The sequence below is a fragment of the Schistocerca serialis genome, chromosome 1, assembly GCF_023864345.2.
Source record: "Schistocerca serialis cubense isolate TAMUIC-IGC-003099 chromosome 1, iqSchSeri2.2, whole genome shotgun sequence".
NCBI classification, from domain to species: domain Eukaryota; kingdom Metazoa; phylum Arthropoda; class Insecta; order Orthoptera; family Acrididae; genus Schistocerca; species Schistocerca serialis.
In genome coordinates this window covers 1,143,948,666-1,143,975,643 of record NC_064638.1, presented here as the reverse complement: position 1 = coordinate 1,143,975,643, position 26,978 = coordinate 1,143,948,666, and the positions used below count along the sequence as shown (strand labels likewise).

General features: G+C 42.0%; 1 protein-coding gene across 2 annotated transcripts in view; it reads left to right on the top strand.

Moving 5' to 3' along the window:
* LOC126417601 (uncharacterized) overlaps positions 1-26,978 on the top strand; it is a 220,308-nt gene that overhangs the window by 153,185 nt on the left and 40,145 nt on the right. For both annotated transcript variants that reach the window (XM_050085132.1, XM_050085131.1), the window contains 3 exons: positions 1,343-1,998; positions 2,098-2,208; positions 18,677-18,799. In XM_050085132.1, the coding sequence (XP_049941089.1) occupies positions 1,343-1,998; positions 2,098-2,208; positions 18,677-18,799 (890 nt within the window). The remainder of the gene's footprint in view (positions 1-1,342; positions 1,999-2,097; positions 2,209-18,676; positions 18,800-26,978) is intronic.

Here is a 26,978-nt window from a genome sequence, read left to right as displayed (position 1 = left end):
TATTATTATTATTGCTTTTGTAAAAATTTAATGTAGGAAACCTTCTTTACAGCTGTTGTTGTGGTCTTCAGTCCGAAGATTGGTTTCATATACAGCCCTCCACACTAGTCTATTCTGTGCAAATCTCTTTATCTCTATATAACTGCTGCAACCTACATCCATTTCAGGCTACTTACTGTACTCAAACCATGGCCCTCCTCTACCATTTTTGACCCCCCCACCCCATACACACACCTCATTCCAGTGCAATATTGGCTTTTCTTAGATGCCACAGGACCTGTCCAATCAACTGACCCCTTCTTTTAGTCAAATTCTGCCATAAAATTCTTTTTCACCAGTTCAGTTAAGTATCTCCACAGTAAGTCTTGAGCTATGCACTAAATCTTCAGCATTTCTTCTATAGCAACACATTTCAAAACCTAATTTCTTCTTCTCTGAATTGCTTATTCTCCTTGTTTCACTTCCATACAAAGCTTCTATGTCCTGTCATTTACACATGATGACTAATTTATTTGGGCACTTTTTATTTTTGCCAAGTAAATGTTTCCTTGTATCGGTCATAATATCGCAGCAAGTGCTGCCTAACAATACATTTATCCATATTGTCAATGGAATATTTATTGTATGCACTTCACTTCTACTTCAGGGCAGACACTAGAATCTCACTTTGCTTGGCATCATGTCCTTTCTTCCATAATTTGCTCACCATCAACAACTCATTCAGTGTGAACTCATTCTTGCACATTTCGACAACTTCTACATTTGCGCTGTCACTTCTTTCACATACAGTCTGCTGGAAACTAATTATTCTGTGTATCAAAGTACTCTTATCATGTTTCTCAGTTGGAGTTAACTGTAAAACAGCAGGAAAAATAAATGATGTTATTTAACACCACTTGCCTTAATATCTCCGTATTCAAACATATACTGTATCAACATAAGGTAACACTTTTTGAAAGAAATTAAGTGTGCAACAACAAATTTGTTTCAGCCTGTGATTGAAGAAACTGTCACAACATGTGTAGTTATTTTCATCTCCTCTTCTCTGCAATGTAGAAACTGTTTAAAGTATTTCTTCTATTTTAAAATATCCACTCCTCCCACTCTATCTCCCTCTCTCCCCCCTCCCGCTCTCTCTCTCTCTCTCTCTCTCTCTCTCTCTCTCTCTCTCTCTCTCTCTCCTTCCCTCCCTATCTATTTATCTACCCCTTCCCCCCCCCCCCCCCCCCCCCCCCCTCCCTCACTCAGCATCCTCAATTACTAATTAATTTTCTTCTAGTCCAAACAAGAACTTGTATGTGCATCAGTACAAAACATTTATATCGCATTTATTTTCTTCCAGCCTTCTCCGTAAGAGAAACCAACACAATAATACTGCAGATGTTTCTCATAACATTGCAGATGAATCCGGATCACAGTTGTCAGTACCCTCCTCCTCAAATGAATCATTCACAATCCTGACATCAGGCCCTCAGCAGAATGCAAATTCCAGTGGTGGCAAAATGGATGATGATTCACAAAGTATTCTGAGGCTCAGAGCACCTCCTGCCAAACTCAGATGCTCAGGCACTCACTCTAAGTTTTTTGGGGAAACTCAGCAGTCTTTCCATGTCAAACATAAACAGCATCAAGTTTCTGGAAGAAAGAAGAGAGGAACAAGTAGAGAAGAGCAGGCAGATGTAGACTCCAATGATGGTGACTCAGAAAGTGAAAACCAAAGAGACAGCAGTACATTAGATAGAGCACCTCCATCAAAGAAGCACAAACCTGGGCATCTCAGTGTGGGAGAAACCTGCTGTGACATTTCTCCACCAGTAAACCAACATGCGGATGAAGGCTGTGCAGTGCTGCTGAGAGGCCATTGTGCTAGGAATTGCAGCATAACAGAGAGAACACAGTGTGAAAGCTCTGCAATAACACAAAGTAAAGAACAAGTTAGGCCAGAAATTAACAATGGGAGTGCTGTACAAGACCCGGACACAGATGCAGAAAGTGCTGGTGAGTGATTGTTGGTAAGATTTTTTCAGCTCTTCAAGGCTCTCTTTACATATTTGTTGGTAGCTTGTGAAATTGTTAAACATATCTATTCATTTTCAGATGATGAACCACTAGTGGTAGAGACACAGATTGGTTTGAGGAGGCTAAAATACCTCCCTGGTATTTATCATGTAAATGTATGGATTAAGGATGTTTTGCCAACCCTCTCAGGTACAGTACTTTAAAATTCCTAAAATTCTAGCTTATTGTTTAGTAGTAGCAGTAGTAGTAGTAGTAGTAGTAGCAGCAGCAGCAGCAGCAGCAGCAGGAGTAGTAATTGCTGCAGTTGTTGTTGTTGTTGGTTGATATTAGCTTTATTATTTTGTTCTTTACCCAGTGTAAGTCTCTTCACTGCAGTGTTTGCTTATGCATTTTTCCGTGTTTTTCATCGCCAAAGTAATCAAGGCAGCATGAGAATATACCCTTGCCTGCTTCACACAGCATTCAGTTCCCATACCGTAGAGTTATCTGCTCTAGAGGTTCCAAGTGTCCCACCTTTATTCATCTGATCATAATTCTGTGGGAGTGTGCAAAACTGAATTTAATAAGCTGATGAGAAAACTGTACACCTACAATCTTCCTAGAAGCATCCCTCAGTGGTTTGTTCAGAAGAAAAGTTGCTGGCTTATTTTGTGAACTACTTATTTTTCAAAAGTAAGATATAATAATATTGTTTGAAGTTTGTGATGACGTGTAATTTAGACCACCTCAAGGATATTGACAGTTTTACAGTCACATGTATGCTCATTCAGTTTTATACAAGCTGGGTATTACAATTACAAATGAACATAACTTAATAAGCTAGAGTAAGGCTAAGATGCATGCAATGAAACGAGAAGTTTAATATAAATCCAGTGTATGGTATTGTTTATTATTACTCCAAATATTTTCCTGTGCCTTTATTCTCTCCCGATGCAGTTATTTCAACGTTTCATGTTTTGAATTCATGTTGTCCCACTGTGATGCCTATGTTACCAATGGCTTTATGAAATACATGTTTACTTCTAGCATGTTGCATTCATTTTTCAGTTTAAGTGAATAACAACATGATTATCTACATTTACACTTTGCAGACCAGTCAGAAATGCATGACAGAGGGTACATCTCACTGTGCCAGTAATTTGGGCTTTCTCCTGTCCCATCCACATACGGATCATGGCAAGAATGAGAGCTACAATTCCTGTGTGGCTGCTGTAATTAGTCTAAATTTGACTTTGTGATTCCTATCAGAGCAGTACATAGGAGGTGGTTGTATATTCATAAATTCATCACTGTTATTGGCTCTAGAAACTTTACGAGTGGATTTTCAAAATCTATCTTCAAGAGTCTGCCACTTCCAGCATCTTTGTGTCACTGCCCATTGGTCAAACAAGCCTGTGACCATTTATGCTACTCTTCTCTGTATACATTTAATATTATCTGTCAGTCCTATCTGGCACAGGTTCCACACTTGAGCAATATTCTAGGATGTGTTTTGTATGCAGTCTCTTTTGCATTTCTCTATTGTTCTACCAATAAACCAAAGTCTTCTACCTGCTTTACCAATGACTGAGTATGTGATCATTCATTTCATATCCCTACAAAGTGATACAACCAGGGCTTTGTATCGGTTGGCCAATTTCAACTGTGGCTCCTTCATATTATAGTCATAGGATGCTACGTTTCTTCATTTTGTGAAGTGCACAATGTTCACTTCTGAACATTTGAAGTGAGTTGCCAGTCTTTGCACCAGTCTGAAATCTTACCAAGATATGACTGAATATTTATGCATCTTTTCTCAGACAATACTTCATTAAGGATAACTGCATCATCGGCTAAAGGTCCGAGGGTATTGTGTGCAGGATCATTAATATACAGCATGAACAGCCAGGGTTGCCACAAGTTCTGGAAATCAGTGAATTTCAAGGAATATCAGGGACTTTCAAGGGATATCAGGGAATTTGAAAAAAAAAAAAAAAAAAAAAATCACTGGGAAAACTTTGTTTTTGTCTCAGTAGATGAAATGGTTTGTTTACTGAGATGTCATGTACCGTCACTGGCTGTGCGCAGCTGAGTATGTGTACCCCTTCCCACTCCCTCATTCCTACTGCTTCTCCCCTTCCTACCACTCTCCTCAGCTTATAGTCAGTGGTGCCACCACTTCTTGCCACTAGCCTAGCAGCTGCCAACAAGAGGTAGGGAGGCGGGAGGAGCGGATTGTTTGGATCTGATTCTCAGAGATTGTTGACGCAGTGGCCAGAGATGGATGTCATGTTTGCATGAGTTGTGTCTGAGGGACTGTGTAAATGTGTATGCTCTTATTTTCTGACAAAGGCTGTGGCCAAAAATTTAGTTGTGAAAGTGAAATTGTCTTTTCTATGTGCCTGTCTGTGACTCAGCAATCGTCTCTACAGTGAGTTGCTATCTGTCCTCATTAGTATTGATTCTCAGAGTATTTGCACAAGTTATCTGTTGCATTGATTGATCAATGCAATCTCATTTAATCAATATGATGTCTGTGACACATAAACAGCACACGAGTGGACTTCCACAACAGGCCAAAACTGCAGACCATTTCTGTGGGTATCTCTAGTGGATCACGCCTGCTGATCTGAAGCCCATCATTTCCCATTAATGTGTAGGCCCTGCCCATAAGATCTAGTCTCACCAGTCTGCTCGCACTCCATGTGTGTTCTAACGTTCTGATGACTTAAAGTGTGAGTGTGGGTGTGGGTGTGGGTTATACTGATTTATTTCCCCAAACCACATTCCACTTCTTTACGAGGTGACTTATTTGGAATTTTGCAGCCCCTCTTGTTTACGGGATAGTCGGCTGCTGGAAAATCTCTTGACTTCTGCTCCATCGAATAACGCTAGGTACAGGAACTTTTAAGCCTCTTTCTACTTATGAATTGAGTATACATACAAACTTTCCTTTTCATCAGTTAATGATGTATTTTACTTTCATGCACAAGTTAATTCACACTTTCAACATAGATATATAATTTTCTGTAAGTACCTCGTACTGTCAAACATTAGAAACAAAATGAGTTACAGTTAAAAGAAAGTTGGCTTAACTACCATGACCTTCTTAAAATGAATCAGAAAACACGTCTTGCCTGTACCAAGGCAGAGTCAAGAGTCTACAAGAGTACTTTTTCAACTGTTCTTGTTTCACATAACAATAGACAATGACACAATAAGCACAGAGTGGCATAAAAACTCCATGGTTCTTCCTTACAGACACACTAAAACCTCTATGTATTGCACGACGGGTACTTGTCGGTGCCGTTCGACTGCTGCGTCTACTTTCTCCCCGCGACTGATTTTAAACCTGCACACACAAACATGTGACACGCAGTAGGTAGGATTTTGTCATCGCACACTCGTAACTAGAATATTGTGTGTTTGAGACGGTAGAAGACTGCGTGGTTCTAGAATTTACACAGAATTTCTCAAATCACTACAGTGTTTGTGTGTGGCATAATGCGGTGGATTTTCATCGTTTATCCAAGGACCCAGGACTGCAGTGCTCCTCGACAGGCCAGAGACCACTGTCGATGAATTTCAGGAATTGAGATTGTCTCACCACAAGTACATTGTACAGTTCAGCGTTTTATACATTTTATTTAGTGTAGTACATTTTGGCACTTCGAAAATAATTTACATATTAGAAAGAGTGGACGATAAGAAGAAGAAAACTGTGGTAGTCGCTGGCGGTTTGTACACTGTGTACTCATATATTTCTTGGAAGAAAAGTCACACAGTACCTGTAAAATAATAGACATAACACAGTGACTAATAAACTGACAATAAGAACACAGTAGAACTAACATTTTATTGGTGGTCACCTGTAGTGTTGGTTTACACAGCTCTTACATGCCTTATACACTTCTTTCAAGAAGCCTACTTTTTTCTGAGGTTATTTCTGAAATCAGTGAAGGTATTTTAAGTTGTTCTTGCAACTCCAAGGAAAAGCGTATTTTTGTCACAAATGTATTTTGTTTTACTGAAATAAAATAACAACAATGGTCTTAATGAAGCACATATACTATTTGGCTCACTTTCTCTATCTAAAAACAGTTCATTACAAAAGATACTGATGCGAGGGAGCAATCTAACGTGGACCCCAGCCTTTGGAGCATCTTTTCCCTTCAGTGCTGCATTCTGTCCTCTTGCTACTCTTTTTCTCCTCCCTTGGGGAACATTTCTATGGTGTTTAGGGGAATGTTCCACCTGGTCTGTAGCTGACATAAGAACAGTCTCACAACTGTTTTTCATTTTATTTTGCTTTCTTCATTCACCTTCTCCTATCCTCCTCCTTCTTCTTCGGTGTTTGAGGCTTCTCTTTTTTCTTTTTCCTCCCCGTGCACGCCTGAAGGCTGGCCCACGCGTCTGGTGCATAACTGGCCCCGTGTTTACAGGTAGGGTTTGCATGTACCCCCTGGTACAGGCCAGGCCCAGGGATGGGTGATTGCCTGAGCTGTTACCTCCTCAAATTGCCAATTGGTCCCTCTGTCAAGTGTATCGGAGGTGTGAGCAATCAACTAAGGCAGGTGTGCCTCCTTGTGAGGTGGGCCTCCAGTTGGAAGTTGGAAGGAGCATGCCGTCGGAGACACTGACAATCATTGGGGGGAGGGGGGGGATTTTCTTACAATGAGGCCAATCATCTGCACAATCAGCATGTACAAAATGTAAACGGAATGAGGCTAACTATTCAAAGACCCTCCCAGCTGCACCACAGTTCCTCAGGGGTTCACATAGTGATGACAGCCAGTCCTTCACAATGGTAAATCCGTTTATTATTCAGAAAGGTGTTGATGCAGTTGCCGGCCCTGTGAAATCCTGCTTACGTTTATGGAATGGCACTTTGCTTTTGGAGACTACTTCTGATTCTCAAGCCAACAACTTGTTCGTGTCGAGGCCCCTAAAACTCTAAATTCTTCCTGTGGTGTTATTTACACTAGGCAGCTCAACAGTCTGATCGAGGCCGAAATCCAAACACACCTCTCTGATCAGGGTGTCATTGCTGTCCATTTGGTGACGAAAAAGGTAGATGCCTTCTTAGTGCTCACATGCACTCTTGTTCTCACCTTTGATACAAAGGTGATTTCGTCCAAAATCAAAGCAAACCATGAGGTTCTCACAGTCCGACCATACATTCCGAACCCAAGTACTGCTACCAATGGCCTTCTTTCAACCATGCTCAAATGTCTTGTTGGCACCCAGCCAAATGTGTAACCTTTGGTAGGGATACGCACGAGGGCAATTGTCTGCCTCCTTCTCCCTGCTGTATCGACTGCAATGGTGACGATGCCAATGAGCAGGCTGTCCAGGAGATCCGGGTAAAGGAAAAAGTTCCCTCCTTGTCCTTTGCAAGTTATTGGCTAGTTGCAAACCCTGTTTTCTTCTGTCTGGCACTTAAAGTACTGTTCTGGCTACATCTCACTCCATGAAGGACATGACTATGCAGACAAGTGACCTCAGTTTCAACTCTGAGGTTGTGAAATCGTCTATTGTCATGGTAGCATTGCATTCCCCTCATCCAGCTGTGCAAAAAGCCATCAAACTCTCACAGGGTGAAATCAACAGCTACACAACTGGCATGCCGGAAATGACAGAAGGAATACTCCTGTGTAGACTTCCTACTTCCTCCAGCCAACCAACACTTGAGTCTTCTGCTGCTAATCAGAAAGGCTTGAAGAAGTCCATCAAAGGAAAATGGTCATCTCCTTCGCTGACTTGAAGATCCTCCTCGATGGTGTTACCATGTAATACCTTCACCCGGCCTACCTCCTTGTCACCGGTGTGCACCACCAACCATTTTTCTGCATTGGACTCCACAGTCCGACAACAGAAGAAAGCCAACACTTCTGTTTACCTCATGGAGCAGGATCCTCCTGCCTCTGTGCCCTGTGGCAGCGAGTCTTCGCAGGCTGGCACTCGGCATCTGCCGAGGTGACACCCCTTCATTTTTTCCTCATCTTCACTCTCCTCCAGTGGAACATTTGCCACTTTCGGTCCAGCAAAGAGGATTTATGGCTGGCTTTAGAATCACAGCATCCACTTGTACTCCGCCTTCAGGAAACAAAATTGCGACTGCTTTGACTTTTCTCATTTCTTCCTTGTCCATTGTAACCTTCCACCCGAGATCGACATTCCATCTCATGGGGGAATCATGCTGCTTGTACTGGATGACATTCATAGTCAGCCCATTTCCCTCTTCCTGTCTTCAAGCTGTTGCAGGTCGCCTATTCCTTCCTCACTTGACCTTTTTCCTTTGTACTATTTACTTCCCTCCATTATTCAGTGTCACCAGGGCTTACTTCCTCCAGCTTATTGGGCAGCTACCTCACTCATTTCTGCTGCTCGATGACTTTAATGCACACCATCCCATTTGGGGTTCTCCCAGAATCTGTCAGAGAGGTGTCCTCTTAACTGACCACCTTAATCAACTTAACCTCTTCTGCCTTAAAACAGGTGGACCCATGACCCCTGTTCTTTTCAGACTCCTCGCACACCTATTTCCATTTGGACCCATCTTTCTGCACTGCCTGTCTTGCCCATTGTCTCGAGTGGTCCGCTCTTTCTGACACCTACTCCAGCAACTACATCCCATGTGCTGTCCGTTTACTGACCCCTACCCCACATGCGTGCACACCCAAATGGAAGTTTACTAAGGCCGACTGGAGGTCCTTAGCACTGCAGAATGTTCCATCCTCGCACTTCCTCTTTACTACACTGTGTCCCGTGCCCTTGGTGGACTGAGGCATCACGCAACGCAATTTGCACATGTAAACGTGCTTTCTGTATTTTTAACTGTCGTCCTACATGGCATTCATTGTAAACAGATGCGTGCACAGTGTTGTCGTGTTCTTGGGATAAAGAAGGTAGCTGGATTTCATTCACTAGTTCTTTTAATATTTTAACAGTTCCATCCCCTCTTCGGTCATGCGCGCCAACCTCTGACAGCTCTCTGGGACCAAGATCCACTCACCAATTTCCGGTCTGACAGTAGCAGACGATGTTATCGTGGACGCTATTGCTATCGCCAACATCTTGGGCTGCCATTTTGTGGAAATTTCGAGCTCCTCCCACTATCGCCCTGCCTTCCCCCACGGGAAACAAGCAGAGGAGGCTCGGGCGATACCCTTCCCTTCCAGAATTGTGAGCATTACAATGCCACCTTTATTATGATGGAGCTAAGTCATGCTCTCACTTCATCCCAATCGTCTGCCCCAGGGCCAGGCGCTGTTCACATTCATACCCATACCTAAGCTTGGTAAGGACAAACACCTTCCTTTTAGCTAATGCCCCATCTCTCTCACAAGCTGTTTTTGCAAGGTGATGGAATGTATGATTCATGTCCGGCTGGTGCAGTGGCCCAATTCTCGCAATTTACTAAGCACTGCACAGTGTGGATTTTGAGTCTGCTGTTCTGCAGTTGACCATCTCATTACTTTGTTGACCCACGTCATGAATGGTTTTCTGTGGAAATCCCAGACTATGGCCTTGTTTCTCAATTTGGAGAAAGCCTACAACACCTGCTGGATGACTGGTATCCTCCATGTTCTCTACACATGGGGCTTCTGTGGCCCCCTGCTCCATTTCTTTGAGGAATTTTTAAAAGACCAAGTTTTTAAGGTACGTATGAGTTCTGCCTTGTCGGACTCTTTTATCCAGGGAAATGGTGTGCCTCACAGTTCCGCCTGAGTGTCATTCTCTTTGCTATTGCCATTAACCCTATAATGGCTCATCTCCCGCCAGGCATCTCTGGCTCCCTATTTGTGGACGAATTTGCCATCTGTTGCAGTTCTTCATGGACCTGTCTCATTGAGCCACATCTTCAGCGATGATGGCTTTCGTATTTCCACTGTCAAAACTGCTTGTATGAATTTCTAGCAGTGCAGTTGGTTTCTCCCACCATCTTTACGTCTTGGGCCTGTTGCTCATCTGTTCACTGAAACTATGAAATTCGTTGGGCTCTTGCTAGATAGCAAACTCTCTTGGTCTTCCCACATGACGTATCTGGCAGCCCACTTTTCACAGTCTCTCAATGTGCTATGTGTCCTCAATGGTGCTTCCTGGGGTGCAGATTGAACCACTCTCTTTCATTTGTACTGGTCTCTTGTCTGCTTGGAACTAGACTATGGGTGTTTTGTTCATGCATGTGCATGTCCGTCCCTCATATGCCGTCTCAATACTTCCACCATTGTCGCATCTGTTCGGCCACTGGCACCTTTTACACTAGCCCGGTTGAGAGTCTGTATGCAGAAGCTGCTGAACTGCTGCTGTCATACTGCCGTGACTTTCTCCTCAACAGACACATACGCTGTTTGTCTGCCATGTGTGGCCACTATCCTATGGCTCCTTCTTCAATAATTACTTTGATTGCCAGTATGTGGTGCGTCCCTCTTCTCTATTACCTCCTGGAGTTCGCTTTCGGCCCTTGCTCCAGCAGATTAACTTCACGCTCTCTGCAGTTTTCTTGGTGGGTTTGAACCCTTCACCACCTTGGCTTCGTGTGGTGGACCATGTTCACCTTGGCCTTCATTCGCTTCCTAAGGACCCTACACCAGCCTTGCTGTATCACCTTCAGTTTCACCTTGACATGTAATTTCGCAATAGTACCTTTGTGTACACTGATGGCTCTCAGACTGACCATGGTGGTGTTGTGCCTTTGTTGTTGGCACCAAAATTTTTCAGTATCGGCTTCCAGCACACTGCTCAGTATTTACAGCAGAGCTCTTCGCCCTGTATCAGGCCATGGGTTACATCTGGGGACACAGTGTTTTCAATTGTGTCATCTGCTCAGACTCTCTCAGTACCCTTCAAAGCCTTTGTGCACTGCACACCATCCATCCTTTAGTGCAATGGGTCCAAGAAAGCTTGGCGTAATAGTTAATTTTCCCCCCTGGAAGACTGTAGCTCCTTCAGATTTCTAGAGGTAGGAAGGTGAAGTATGGCATCAGTATGCTTGCCTGTAGGTTTCAATCCATTTCTGCTTGGAATACTGTGGGTAGGAAGAAAAAGTGCATTTGTGCAGCTAGCAGTGCAGACCACTTAATTTCAGTATCTCTAATGGGGCTCACAGGTTTGCTAGATGTTCCCTCCTCATTGGTCCTGCTACGATAATTTGTTTAGCTAGTTTCCACAGTAAGGTATGCTCAAGATGAGATGCTCTAAGTATCAATGAAATATAACGAAGGTGCTAGCTACACCAAATGAAAACCTGTTATCGTCTAAATGATGGAACCATTTCAACCTCCATAGGCTGACAGTTTTATTCCTTTAATGCACCACGCATGGTGCTGAGTCAGTTTTAGTGAGGAATTGACTTCCTGCTAATGTAGCCAATAGTTCTTCTGGTTTCAAAATGGTTTAGATGTATATATTAGATTGGGCATTAATAGTTACCTTAAAATTGCCAAAAATACTTAAAAAAAAACCATTTGGTTTCTTAATGAAAATCATTGGAATCGCTCATCAGCTAGCAAAAATGGGCAAGATGACTGTGATAACTACAAAACAGTCAAGCTGCTGTTTAACTGTGCTGCACATTGCATCTCTGGTATTTGACTGGCACAACTAAAATAGTGTTACATTCCTAATTTAAGAGATAGTGCAATACAGAAGCCTTAGCTCATCTCAATGAGGAACCAGAAAATTTCTCACCATAACTTATCCAGGTCTTAAATTGTATGGAGGTTGACTTTAGATTGACCCACTTGTCCATGTAAAATCCAAACAAAGAAAACGCATCCAATCCTAATATGTTAGTAGCCAGTAATGAATTAACTATTAAAAATTTTATATGTCAAACAATATTTTCATTCTTAGGTGACAGTGACAGCAAGCCTTTTAACGGTATATTTTGATGGCTATAGTTCATTACTTGCAGCTGTTGCTTGTGTAGGGGTGGTGAACCTGAGTGGTGGTAAGTCTCCAGTTGATATGCACCAGCACCAGTGTCAACCTGAAACTGCGGTGTTGTTGACTGAGGTGATCATCGAAAGGCTGCAGTTCTGTCACTTTATGTGGATATCAGTGTGGTACTAGGACCAGGCTGCAGCCGAGTGACTCGATAGTGTGCACTGACACTGCATATATGCCCTTATTTCTGGCAGTTGCAGCATACCACATCACAATAGGTGCACTGACATCTAGCATGCCTGCAATGGTGATCTGGACATGATTTCTGGGACTCTAAACTACTGGCTTCAGTGGACAGCAACAATGTGGAGGGTGGCTTCTATCTGCTGCCACATAAGTTGAATGAGACTGACGTTGTCCTCTAAGTTTACTTTCCTTAGAGTCTATCAATGATGGGGGCCAGTTTTTCTCATTACTGATCTGTTTTATTGCTCGTCATTGCTGTGCTGGCAAGCAGTGATGAGTCATGAAATCAAGACAGCAAAGTATCGTCAGATACACACGGGTTACAACCCTGACTTACTGCCATTTATGCTACTCCTAGCTCATCGTCAAACACACGCTATGCTGAGAACGTTATTTCAAATTCCTGAATAACTTTAAGAATATAGTTAACGATTGGGTCTACCAATCCCAATGCCTTAGCCCTACACTCTTTTTTGGGAACTAGTCTGACAAGTACATCTCTAATTAGTGACTTGCCATATGATGTTTTGCAAGATCTGCAAAAAGTTAATGTCCTGAGAATGGTTGCAAATCTGATGTTCACTCCGTGGGAGACTGACCACACATTTTTGCATGTTGATTAAATTTGAGTCTTGCAACCCCCCATTGAGGGTTTAATGAGAGAAATAGTCGGTCAGATGAACACACCATTCTTCAAACAGAAGACCACTAGGTTCGACAAATTGTCACTCTGTGCGAACTACACAATGTAAGTGTTTGCTTGAAGACAGTAAGGAGGCACTTTGACATTTGGGTTCTGTTTTAAGGTTAACTGTGCCTTCGCAAGTCCATAAAATGTTGATCTAGTGTTTCAGCATATCTCTTACATGGTGAGTAAGTTACTCATCGCCATTTTAAGAGTCCACTAGAATGCACACTGAAAATTTGGTATTCCTGAGTGTGAGCGGTGGAAGGATAGGCACTGACCTCTCCAGGCAAACTGCATCAGGCTCAGAACAGAGTTCCAACAGTAAACAACAAGGAAAACCAAAAATAACAGGCAAAATGATTCAACATGTCGGATGTGGAATGTAACGATTAACATCATACAGAGCTTACAGACTGTTGGTGTGGCATGCAGTCGGCTTTATACCCCACTTCTAGGAGGGGGCATAGCTGATGCACTCACTTCTTGTGTCTCCTCGGAGTATCAGGCATGGACCCTAGATTGCTGTAGCTCACAGACATTATCAGTATTGATTGTTTCGTGCTGTGGGGATACAGTATATTCCACAAATAAGATCATTTTCATTATTCCTAAATCGAGTGTTAGCAGTGGTTAAAGTGTACTCAATGCAAAATTCTACCAGATTGCTTCCCCTTTCATTCATTTCCCCCAGGCCTTGTTCTGCTACTGTTTTTCTGCCTCTTTTAATGAAATTCCAGTCCCGCATGCAACTTGTCTCTGCCTAATGAAAACCTAAATTCAAAATCTTATGCTATAAAATGGCGTAATGCCAAAATTTCAATCATAAAAAAATTCTAACAGCTGAAAGCAAGGTGACATTAGTTTAGTGTGTAGAATTTGTGCATCCTTTCCTCTTGTTTGATGATCTGGTCTAAAGAAAGTGTGTAACAGCATTTATAGTTCGATGGCTCCACATGTGTATAGGGGGTGGCCATGCTTCTGTCATGCTGTGTGAAAACTGTTTTGTTCTTTCAGGAAAATAAAAAAAAAAATGCAGGCAGGAAAGGGCTTGTGGAGAAAAATTGTCTTCAACCTAGTGTGTTTACAATTTAATGTCTGTACAAACTGGAAGTGTAATGACAGATAATAGGCTTCCTTGTTATTGACGCTTCAGCATTCACAAGTCCATAAATTGTTGATCTAGTGTTTCAGCATATCTCTTACATGTTGAGTAAGTTATTCATCGCTGTTTCTCTTTGAAACATAATTTAAATTCCTGACCACTTGTTGTATTCTGTGGAATAATCACTTTGAGTATCAACGGTCAGGCCACATGTAAGCAAGCTTCTGCTGGCTATCACAGATCCTACCTCATTGGGTGCATACAACTGGATGGTACTGCCACATCCATTATACAGTCACCAATCTGTTTCTGGCAAACTCACAATAGTGAAAATGGCTCTGAGCACTATGGGACTTAACATCCATGGTCATCTGTCCCCTCACAATAGTGCAGTCATTATTATTATTGTTAATGAAATATGCATATAAATACATCACAATACTGGCACGTACATACTGATTCCTCTTTTGTGTTACAATCTGCCAAATTCATTTAGAGTGTTTACAGATTTTTGGGTATGATTTATTGCTCATCTTGCTTGAGCATTTTGATGAATAAAAACTGTATTAACACTTATTGCTACACTGAGTTTGGGATTTAGTTGCATGCTGTTGTGATTAATTGATCAAAAGTAATGCTCTCTTAATTAGCTAGTTAGCCTAAGAAAAAATATATATCTCCTGATGCTACACTGACTTCTCTTTTCATTCTGCTGTTATACTTCCTCACCAAAATGTTTGTTGACTTCAGACAATTATTAATCTTTGGAATCAACATACCACTTCATTATTCAAATTGTATTTAATAAATAAAAATTCTGGTACTGATTTGGATAGTGTTGAGGATTGTAAGTGTACACTTTCTTTGGTTTGTTCATGTAAGGCATTCAAAAGTTATTAATTTTTGAAGAGCAAAGGTTGATCTATACCTTTCATCACAGCCAGTGCATAAACTAAACCATCTACACAGTTGGTCTTTATATGTGACTAGTTGCCTCATATTTCTGTTCTATGCCTTATTTTGGATCTTGGTTCATTCTGCCTTTTTTTCTTTCTTTACGAAGACTGCCAACCTTAGTGTTTTAATCAGTGTTGTGTTACAAGTTTTGTTTACCGTAATTCGACAATGATCATCAATTATAAGTCTTATGTTAGAACGTGACTATCTTTTTAATGTGGTTTCACAAAAGACTTGCTTCTGTGTGTTATTTACACCGTTGGACATGATCTGAATGAAGAAGGAAGCGTACACTTGTTTGTGTCAGCTCTCAGTCCCTGTCTTTGTAATGATCATGAAGACAGTGGCTGAATACTGACACAAACGAAAGTGTGTGCAGTTTTCCCTCTGTTCTGATCATGTCCAATGGTGTAAATAACACATAAAAGCAAAAGTCTTTTGTGAAACCACATTAAAAAGATATTTATATTCTAATGTGAGACTTATTATTGATAATCATTATAAAATTACGGTAAACACAACTTGTAACACAGTATTGGTTAAAACAGAGAACAATAGGCTTGAAATCTACAGCTTGTTGCCAACAACGAGGTCACTTGGTTCAGGGATGTCTTGGGCGAGAAAGAGGACAGAAATACGTCTGACATCAGGTCGTACCAACCTAAGACTGCTGCAGGCCTAGTACAAATTAGCATATTTCACGTGGAAGTAACAGCAGTTTGTGAAGGCCCATTATAGTGAGGACTGTCTTCAAAACTGCTGTTTATTTGTATAAATGCCTGTGCAATTAAATCAACACTGTTATAATGCAATGCAATTCAATTAACAATAGGAAAGTTGCTACTAGAGTTGCTATCGTCAGATTGTGATTATTATTAAGGCATATGTACCCACCCTTCCAAACACTGTGAACCTTTAATACAGGTGGCTGTGACCCAACACACCAACACTGGAAACCTTACTTACTGTGCTAATGCTGATTTTTCTGCATTGTTCCAAGGCTGACTTCAAGCAGGAATACGATGCACATGTTGCAGAAATCTGCATGAAAATCAATGTTGAAGGTCGCAATAACATCAAAGAAGACTTAAAACGTGGAAAATGTTGTACTATGGAATTGGAAGAATGGGAAAGCAGTGTATTGAGTGAATAGGACATCTGTTGGGATCAATAAAAATGATTGTAAAATGTAGGACAGTAAGCCCGGGGTTTTACTGTAAATCCTCCATGTCTACAATAATGTGTTCACTACACTGTTCATAGCCACTCATGCACACTTTTATTTTCTTATTCATTATTATTATCCATATATGTTTTTTGTTGATAACCCTGTATTCAATTGATCAGAAGGCACGTTCTTCCTGCCACTACATTTCACTAATTCCCCCTTTATCTGACTTCAGTCTATGCATTTCTCTGTTTAAGCTTACTAGTCTAGCCCCCAGGTGATCTAACATTCCATGTTCCTATCTGTAGCATGCCAATTTTGTTTTTCCTGATGATGACATTCTTCTGAGTAGTTCTTGCTCAGAGAGCACAAAGTGAAATTATATTACTCTGGAATATTTTACCAAAGACGAAGTCACCATTATTAAGTTGTACAGTAGTGCTACAAGTCTTTGAGAAATATAACAGTTGTAGTTTCCCCTCAGGCTCAGCCATTTTCAACAGTGACATAGCAAGGCCACCTTATCTGGTGTCACGAGGCAAGATGAGTGGGTTGTTCTGACTGTTGTCCACGCAACTACTGGAAGTACTACTGCCCCTCATCCAGAATCACGTTTGTCTGGTCTCTCTGCAGATATCCCTCCGATGTGGTCATAGTTATGGGAATGGATGTTTGTATCATTGAGGCACACAAACCACCCCACTGTGACAAGGTCCAAGGGGTCATGTGAGGTGGTACATGTGGTAGCGAAAAAGTCGTGTAAGTGGTCAACAGATTGCCATATTTTCACTGAGGATGTGTATTATAAGGTTCAATTCCTGGTTGGGCACACAGTTTTAATTTGCCAGGAAGATTGACATCAGTGTATACTCCGCTGAAAGATGAAACTTAATTCTGGAACATGTACTATAATCATCCTATATCAGAGGGAGAGGTTCCAATTGTGGTCTGTGGAATGTGCGGACAACTGAACGTAGTAAATTTATGGAATTCGTATAACTGTCTTCAGTAACATGTAAATGAAAGTTGTCTATTAACATTTTTTAAAATCCAGTTGACTGGTGATAAATAAGCATTATGGGGAAACAATTGCTCTATTGCAAAGTAATGAGACACTAGTACTGTACAGGTAATGTGAACCTTGAAAGAAGCACCTAAGTTCCACTATTTTGTTTCGGGGCATTGTCTTACTGAGTAGTTTGTCTATCTCAGCTCAGTGCAAATGAAGGGCTTATTGCCGCATGGGATTAGCCAAGCGGTCTAAGGCGCTGCAGTCATGGACTGTGCGGCTGGTCCCGGTGGAGGTTCAAGTCCTCCTTCAGGCATGGGTGTGTGTGTTTGTCCTTGGCTAATTTAGGTGTGTAAGCTTAGGGACTGATGACCTTAGCAGGTAATTCCCATAAGATTTCACACACATCATCATCTGAAGGACTTATTTTAAAAACTGTGTCACATTGAATTCTTATTAAATTATATTGTAAGATTTTCGTAATCCTTTTTAATATACAGATTTCTTGCTCCTAAGATGTGAGTCTGGATTTTAGCCTCATATTATAAATGATAGTAACATTCTCGTTGTCATGTTCTATGACATTATACTTTTCCATTTTGTTTGTTAAATGCTGAGGTAGCAGTGAGTGGCAGAAAGTTGAACTTCAGTGAGCCGGCCGCAGTGGCTGAGCGGTTCTAGGCGCTTCAGTCTAGAACCTCCTGGCTGCTGCGGTTGCAGGTTCGAATCCTGCCTCGGGCAAGGATGTGTGTGATGTCCTTATGTTAGTTAGGTTTAAGTAGTTCTAAATCTAGGAGACTGATGACCTCAGATGTTAAGTCCCATAGTGCTTAGAGCCATTTGAACCATTTTTTGAACTTCTGTGTTAATTTTGATAATGCATTCTCATATTAGAACTACAAGACTAGTCAGTGTGAAGAGACTCTTTTTTTTTATTATTATTATTATTATTGTAGTTATTAATACTTTATGTCAGTAGAACCTTCTTTGATTTCTGTGTACTAATGCCTGATGCCGTCAGTTTTGTTTATTGTTTGTAGTTTGAAAAATAGGGTGGATAGTGCTACACCAGTTTTACACATTAACAGACCTGTGCTTTCATATTTTGTTGCCAGAATGAAAAGGCTTAAAGAATTGATGTTTGCTATTTCTTGGCAAAGTGATACTTAAAATAGTCAAATATGAAATATGTATTTGGTTTCTTTCTCCTGTACAAAAACCAAATGGATTGCAAATGTATGTCATGAGTTGAATGAACCACAATTACGCAAATAAATGTTTGTTAAATAGGGAATTACACAAAGCTATCTTGCATAATATAGTGGAAGGTTAATGGGAACTGTAAATGAGAAATAATAACAAACTCACACAAGTTGATCCTCAAGAGGTTATCAATACTGCTCACTTAAAATACATTATAAAGGTACAATGGCATGTTCCACGATATTTTACATGTTATAAACATCTACATGCTTGAAGTAATCCCCCAAGACAATGTTGTAACTCTTAGACTGATTTGTTGCACTAATCCTTTTAGAAGTTTTCATTAAAAATATAAGGACTTAGTATGTATGTTTTTTTGTGAGAAATTATGTGAAGAGAAATGTCCATCAACAGGTTGTCCACTGGACTTAATAACAGCACGGTGTTACATCTGTAGGAAAGAGCAGAGTTATACAAGAATTAGCAAACAACAACCTCATTCTGAGCAGCAGATATGTCTACCCTGTTCTAGTCAAGGTAAGTAGGCTAAGTAAATGTTCTGAATTAATCATAGTGAACATACTGAATTAGTCATGTTCGAATCAAATCACACCCCTGTTATAAGAGTTCATCCTGTTGTGTCAGATATCAGTGAACTGTGACCAATTAGATACTAATGTGTAAGAAAGAAGTAGATTTTATGGTACTCTACTGTTTCCTGATTACTCCATGTTGCCTCATCCTCTGTTTTCGTAATTTGTTATGTTCAAGCTTGGCATTCGTGTCTTTTGTTTCTCTTTGCAAAAGCTTCCTTGATATTACAGTTGTATACACGCCAGTGCAACATGTCTACTTCCTAGCTAAATCAAGAAAGCTTGTAATGGTTTGCATTAGAAGTGTTGAGTTCTCCGCTATTTGCCTCTGTGAATTTAATATCAGCTCATGATTTTTATTAGATGCACTTTATGTTTGTGTCTGCATCTAATTTGTATATTTATCGTATAAATACCATCAATGAAACCTTGCAAATATCCTGGTGTGGATTCTACAACTTTTCGTATATGCTGACATAAAAGCTCAACTTTTACTCTAGAGTGTTGTTTTTTTTCTTTCAATTGTGTGATGCTGTTCAGTTAGTTATTTACTTGTTCCATGGACACAATTGCAATCTCTCCCAATTTTTCCCCCATGATGTGTGCCTACATATGTTCAGTCTCCCTCCCACACGCGCACACACACACACACACACACACACACACACACACACACACACACGTGCGTGCGCACGTGCCCAACCCCCTCCCCTCCCACACACATTATATTATTACACACAGAAAAATCTTTCTTTGGAGTAGAAGGAGTTGTCAGGCAAAGATTTCAATGTGTGTTTGAAGCTGATATTACCAAAGAGGGAATTCCCTTGCGAAAAATGTAAAATTACAAGAAGACAGAATGACTGTCAGAATTTCAGCGCAGATGATACACACATTTGAAAGTGCAGGGAACTGTTCCCAGTTTCCAGTAATGTTAGTTACTTCTTCTGGTTGGAAAAAGCACACAGATTTTTTAGAAGGTTGGTTAGGAGGTGCAAGTCACTCAGATACCAGATTAAGAGGGACCCCCTTGTCGTGAGGAGTACGGATTATGGTTTTCGAGGAATAACAAGCATTCTTTTATGTGGTAGATGTAGAAGGCCATAGATCTTTAATGCTGCAGTGGTACCTCCTGATATTCTAATCTCCCTGATTTCTATTACCTTACAGCAGTGAAACACTTTTCTTCAAAAACCCCGTTGATTCCTGACCCATGTCCTATTTTTGTCTAATTGTGAGCAAGTAGTTAGATATAATGTATTTTCTTATGAAGAAAATGGTTGCTACTCACCACATAGCAGAGATACTAGTCACAGATAAGCACAACAGAAAGACTGTCAAACAAAACTTTTGGCCTAACAGGCCTTCATCAGAATAGATAACATACACTAATGCAAATGCAACTCACACACACACCTGTCCACAATCTCTGGCTGCCAGGGCCAGATCATGAGCAGCAGTGCATGATGGGAGAAGCAGCTGGGTGTTGAGGATAAGGAGAAGGCTCAGACAGGGATGGGGTGGGATCGTAAACTGGCATGAGGTGGGGAGAAGGTAGGGCAGCTAGGTGCTCTTAGGAGGTTAGAAAGAGGGTGCTGGGAATGGCGGCCAGTGGAAAAATAAAGAAGTAAAAAGATTGTGGGTGCATTGGTGGAATAGAGGCCGTGTAGTGGTGGAATTGGAACAGGGAAGGGGATAGTTGGATAAGGACAATAACTAACAAAAGTTGAGGTATGAGGGTTATGGGAATGTAGGATACAAGGTTCATCCACAAAGTAAGTTCCATTTGGTTATATAAAACAAAAGAGTACAGATACAGAAAAAATATTTATTGTACAAAAATCTATTACTGTTAAACTACTTTTCTACATAGCTTCATAAATTTTGTAGGCACTTGTCATAGCGTACACAAGTTTTTGTATGCCTTCTTCATAGAAGGTTGCCGCCCGTGTATTCAGCTATGTGGTAACATGTTCTTTCAGCTCATTATCATCATTGAAGTGTTGACCACCAAGGACAGATTTTAGGTGTAAGAAGAGAAGAAAGTCGCCAGGAGCGAGGTCCAGGCTGTACGGAAGATGATCAAACGTGTCCCAGTGAAATTCCCGTAAGAGTGGTTTGGTCACATTCGCCGTGTGAGGTTGGGCATTATCATGGAAAAAACAACACCTTTTGACAGTAATCCTCGGTGCTTGTTCTGTATTGCGCGGCACAATTTCTTAATGGTCTCGCAGTAACCATGTATGTTGATTGTTTGGCCTCATGGTAAGAAATCAATCAGCAAATTGCCTTTTCTGTCCCAAAAACTGGTGCACATGACTTTTTGAGGGGTCAGGATTTGCTTAGGCTTAACCTTCATTGGGAATGAAGTGTGCCTCCATTCCATTGATTGCCGTTTTGTTTCAGGGGTGTTACGATACCCAAGTTTCATCCCCTGTGACTATCCAAGAAAGAAAACCATCGCCTTCTTCATTTTAGTGTCAAAAACTGAAAGGCACTGCCCATCCGTTTTTTTTTTTTTTTTTTTTTTTTTTTTTCCAGTAAGAATTTTGGGTACCCAATGTGAGCAAAGTTTTCAAAATTTCAGTTTTTCAGTAACAATTTCATGAATTAGTGATTGTGAGATTTTCAGAACTTCATAGCAAGGGTACCAAGTGTAAACTTATGGTTGTGCTTAATCTTCTCTTCAATTGTGTGAACCAGTTCATCAGTAACCATAAACAGGCGTCCACTTTGTTCTTCATCATGCACATGATCATGTCCTTCATTGAGCAGTCTGATCCATCTTCTAACCATTGAATCACTCATAGCATTTGTCCGTAAACCTCATAGATTTGACGATGAATTTCTTTTGGTTTAACTTTCTTTGCATTTAGAAAACGAATCACAGATCTGATTTCACATGTGGCGGCATTTTCAATTATGGCTTACATTTTAAGGAAGCACTACAAAGCACATGTTGGCAGCAGTGATCTGAAAATGATGTACGTGTCTTCTCCTTGAGTCAAAGTAACTGTCGCGCATGCTCAGAACTCCGACCATAGCGCTGTCACGGATAGAAATAAAAACGGAACTTACTTTGTGGATGACCCTCGTACATTGAGGGACAGTTCCCATCTGCGCATTTCAGAATAGCTGGTGTTGGTGGGAAGGATCTAGATGGCACAGGCTGTGAAGCAATCATTGAAATGAAGGATGTCGTGTTGGGCAGTGTGCTCAGCAGCTGGTTGGTTCAGCAGTTTCTTGGCCACATTTTGTCAGTGGCCATTTATGCGGACAGACAGCTTGTTCAGAATGAGATTTTCACTCTGCAGCAGAGTGTGCGCTGATATGAAACTTCCTGGCAGATTAAAACTTTGTGCCGGACCGAGACTCGAACACTGGACCTTTGCCTTTCATGGGTAAGTGCTCTACCAATTGAGCTACTCAAGCACGACTCACGTCTGGCCCTCACAGCTTCAATTCTGCCAGTACCTCATCTCTTACCTTCCAAACTTCACAGAAGCTCTTTTACGAACCTTTCAGAACTAGCACTCCTGGAAGAAAGGATATTGTGGGAACATGGCTTAACCACAGCCTGGGGGAGGTTTCCAGGATGAGATTTTCACTCTGCAGTGGAGTGTGCGCTGATATGAAACTTACTGGCAGATTAAAACTGTGTACCGGACCAAGACTCGAACTTGGGACCTTCTCCTATCAGCATATCAGTGCACACTCCGCTGCAGAGTGAACATCTCATTCTGGAAACCTCCCCCAGGCTGTGGCTTAGCCATGTTTCCACAATATTCTTTCTTCCAGGAGTGCTAGTTCTGCAATGTTCGCAGAAGAGCTTCTGTGAAGTTTGGAAGGTAGGAGACTAGGAACTGGCAGAATTGAAGTTTTGAGGGCCGGACGTGAGTCATGCTTGGGTAGCTAAGTCGGTAGAGCACTTGCCCACGAAAGGCAAAGGTCCCGTGTTCGAGTCTCATTCCGGCACACAGTTTTAATCTGCCAGGAAGTTTCAGGCAGCTTGTTGGGTGTCGTGCCCACGTAGAACGCAGAACAGTGGTTGCAGCTTAACTTGTAGATCACATGACTAGTTTCACAGGTATCCCTGCCTCGATGGGGTAGGTGATGCTTGTGACCAGACTGGAGTAGGTGATGGTGGGAGGATGTATGGGACAGGTCTTGCATCTAGATCTGTTACAGGGATGTGAGGCAAAGGCTTGGGAACAAGGGTTGTGTAGGGTTGCACAAGGATATAGTGTAGGTTCGGTGGGTGTGGGAATACCACTGTGGGAGGGGTGAGAAGTAGAGTGAGTAGGACATTCCTCATTTCAGGGCACAGCGAGAGATAGTCACAACCCTGGTCCAGAATGTGATTCAGTTACTCCAATCCTGGGTGGTGCTGAGTCATGATGGGAATGGTCCTCTGTGGCCGGAAAGTGGGATTTTGGGGGTTGACTGGTGACTTGAGAGATATGGCACACGAGATCTGTCTCTGTATAAGATTGGCGTGGTAATTATGATCTGTGAAGGCCTCAGTGAGACATTAGGTTTATTCTGAGAGGAACTGCTAGTCACTACAGATGCATGGCCATGGTGGCTAGGCTGTATGGATGGGACTTCCTGGTACGGAATGAGAAGCAGCTGTCACAGTGCTGGTGGTTGATAAGTTTGATAAGGACAAAGGTACTGATGTAGTTGTCTTTGTGGTAGAGGTCAACAGCAAGGAAGGTGGCTTATTGGGTTGAGATTAGTCAGGTAAAGCAAATGGGTGTGAAGATGTTGAGGTTCTGGTGAAATGTGGATAGGACATCCTCAGCCTCGATCCAGATCATGATAATATCAGTGAATCCGAACCAGGTGAGGGGTTTGGGATTCTGGGTAGTTACAAAGGATTACTTTAGATGGCTCATGAATGGGTTGACATAGTTGATGCCAAATGGCTGCAGATAGCCATACACCGCATCTGTTTGTAGGTGTTGCCTTCAAAGGAGAATATGGGTGGGTGAGGATATAGTTGGTCATGGCGACTAGGTTGGAGGTTGTATGTTTGGAATCCATCGGGCATTGGGAAAGGTAGTGTTCAGTAGTGGCAAGGCTATGGGAATTAGGGATGTTAGTGTAAAGGGAGGTGGCATCACTAGTGACAACCAGGGCACTGTGTGGTAGAAGAACAGGAACTGTGGAGAGCTGGCGGAGGAAATGGTTGGTATCTTTTATATAGGAGGGTAGGTTGCAGGTAATAAGCTGAAGGTGTTGGTCTACGAGAGCAGATATCCTCTCTGTGGGGCACAGGAACCAGCGACAATGGGGCGTCCTGAGTGGTTTGGTTTATGGATTTTAGGAAACATGTAGAAGGTAGGAGTGCGGGGAGTGGTAGGAGTTAGGAGAGAGATGGACTCTGGAGAGAGGTTCTGGGATGGGCCTAAGGATTTGAGGAGAGGCTGGAGGTACTGCTGGATTTCTGGATTAACATCACTTTGGCATGGTTTGTTGGTGGATAAATGTGACAGCTGGCAGAGTATCCTTGCGCTTCAAAACAGAAGTGGTGGAGCTCGGGGCCCCATGGTCGCCAGCCACATACTCACTAGGTGTGAGTCCCTGAGGATTCCCTGGCTTCCTCTCATTTTAAATCAGTATCTGGAGGATCTCCAGGGGGGACAACTTCAAAAGGAGGCAAAATATCAAAACAAAAATTGGTACCTGGAATGTTAGAACTCTTCTGCTAGCAGGAAAACTAAAAACCTTAAAAGAGAGATGTAAAAGAATCGTACGGATCTCATAGGAGTTGCTGAGGTAAGATGGTATGGAGTGGAGAGTTACAGTCAGATGAATATTTATTATACTCCTCAGAAGGAGAAGTAAAAGGAATGAATGGAGTAGGAATGGCTAAATGTGTGGAAGATGTGGACTATGCAAATGACCAGGTTATTGATGTACGGCTGAAAGGAGCACAAAAAGATATACTGATTGTCCAGGTGTATATACCAACTTCAGAACATGATGACCAAATTGTAGAGGAAACGTACTATCTAATAGAGAGAATAATGGACAAAAATAAAAAAATGCTGCAAAATAGTAATGGGAGACGGGAATGCCATTGTGGGAAAAGGGAAAGAGGGAAACATAGTAGGCAGTCGTGGTCTTGGAAAGAGAAATGATAGATTGTTTCCAGGGCTCTCAGGTGTCCAGCTGGATGCTATTGTTGAAGTCCCACGATATTTCGGTGAATAACCTTTCCGCCATCATCAGGTGGTTCTGATGGAATGGTCTGTCTGCTCATTGTCGGTGTTATTTATGTCCGTCAGTTGGGCTTCGGTTCCCTGCACTGATGGTCCAATTGCGGCTGCTGACATTCCAATTCCGAGTGCCGATGCTCCTATTGCGGCCGCCGACAATCTGTTTGCAGGCACCAAGCCAGGTCCACACCATCCCGGCGTCGCGCCGGTTGATTGAAGATGCAAAATCCCGTGGAGTGTCCCTGGTGGCCATCGTGGAAAGATCTTGTGTTCACTTGAGGCGTGACTCCTTGATGGATCTAAGTAAGGGTTTCCATGCCTTGCTCAGTTGAAAACCTGTGTCTCGGTTTATGAGATTGTCCGTTATGCAAATTTCAATGGCCACCTTGAAGATGCTGTCCTAGTAGAAGCTGGTAGGGGCCAGAATCTTGGTCTCTGCGTATTTCACATTGTGTCCAGTTTCCAAGCAGTGTTCTGCCTAGGTGTGTGTGCCATTGGTGTTCTTTGCAGCGGTCTTCAACTGTTCGGATTGTTTGACCGATGTAGGATTTGCCGCAACCACATGGAACATTATATACGTCCTCTTTCTGGAGGCCAAATCCGTCTTTCACCGTCCTCAGTAAGGTGCATATCTTGTATGGTGGTCGGTAGACCGTGTCAATTTTGTGTTGTTTTAGCAGTCTCCCAATTTTTGACGTCAGGTTCCTGCATACGGTAGAAAGGCAAGGCCTGGTTCATCATCTTTAGACTGTTCTTTATCTGGGTTTCTGCTGCATTTCCATCTTTCGAAGGCTGTCTGGATCTGTCGGCTGCTGTACCCATTCTTGGGGAACACATTTTCTAGATGTTTAAGTTCTTTGTGTAGATTGTGTTCATCCGATATCGGGTATGCCCTGTGAACCAGTGTGTTGAGTATCCCGTTGAGTCGTGCAGAATGGTGGGAACTCAAGGCATGTAAATATAAGTCCGTATGTGTAGGCTTGCAGTACGCGATATGACCCAGTGTGCCATTAGATCTCCGCTCTACAAGTACATCAAGAAAGGGTAATTTCCCTTCCTTCTCAATTTCAGTGGTGAACCGTATGTTCTCGTGGACTGAATTTAGATGTTCTAAAAATGTCTGCAGCTGATCAGGCTTATGGGGCCAGATGACAAACGTGTCATCCACATATTGGAAAAAACACAGGTTTCTGATCGGCCGCTTGTAGTGTGCGGGACCTGTGTAAAGAGTGACACGACATCAAAGCTAACCATGATGTCTGTTTCTTGTAGGATCAGCTCCTTAAGACGACGAACGAAGTCCACTGAGTTCCGAATATGGTGCTCGCACTCTCCCACATACGGTTGCTTGATGATGGCGGAAAGGTTATTCGCCGAAATATTGTGGGACTTCAACGATTGGATCCAGCTGAACACCCGAAAGCCCTGGAAACAACACATACATTGGGAAAACCTCTGATCATATATAAGTGATAGAGGTGATTGGCTAATTGACTTCTGCAGGGAAAGGCAGCTGATATTGGCAAATACTTGGTTCAAGAATCACAAGAGGAGGCTCTGCACTTGGAAATCACCAGGAGATAAATACAGAAACCAAATTGATTTTATACTGGTAGAAGAAAGATACAGGAATGGAATCAAGAAGGTGCACACATTACCAGGTGCAGATATTAATAGTGACCACAACTTATTTATGGCAGAAATAGAAATAAGAATGAGAGAACTGAAGAAGGCGACAATGGTGAAGAAGTGGGATCTAGAGAAGATAGGATCCAACAAAGAACAAATTAAAGAAATGCTGTCATGTGAGTTTCTAAACACATTATGAGACAAAGAACCACCTGGCAATGTCAACGAGTACTGGAATATGCTGAAAGAAGGAATCATTAAAGCAGGACA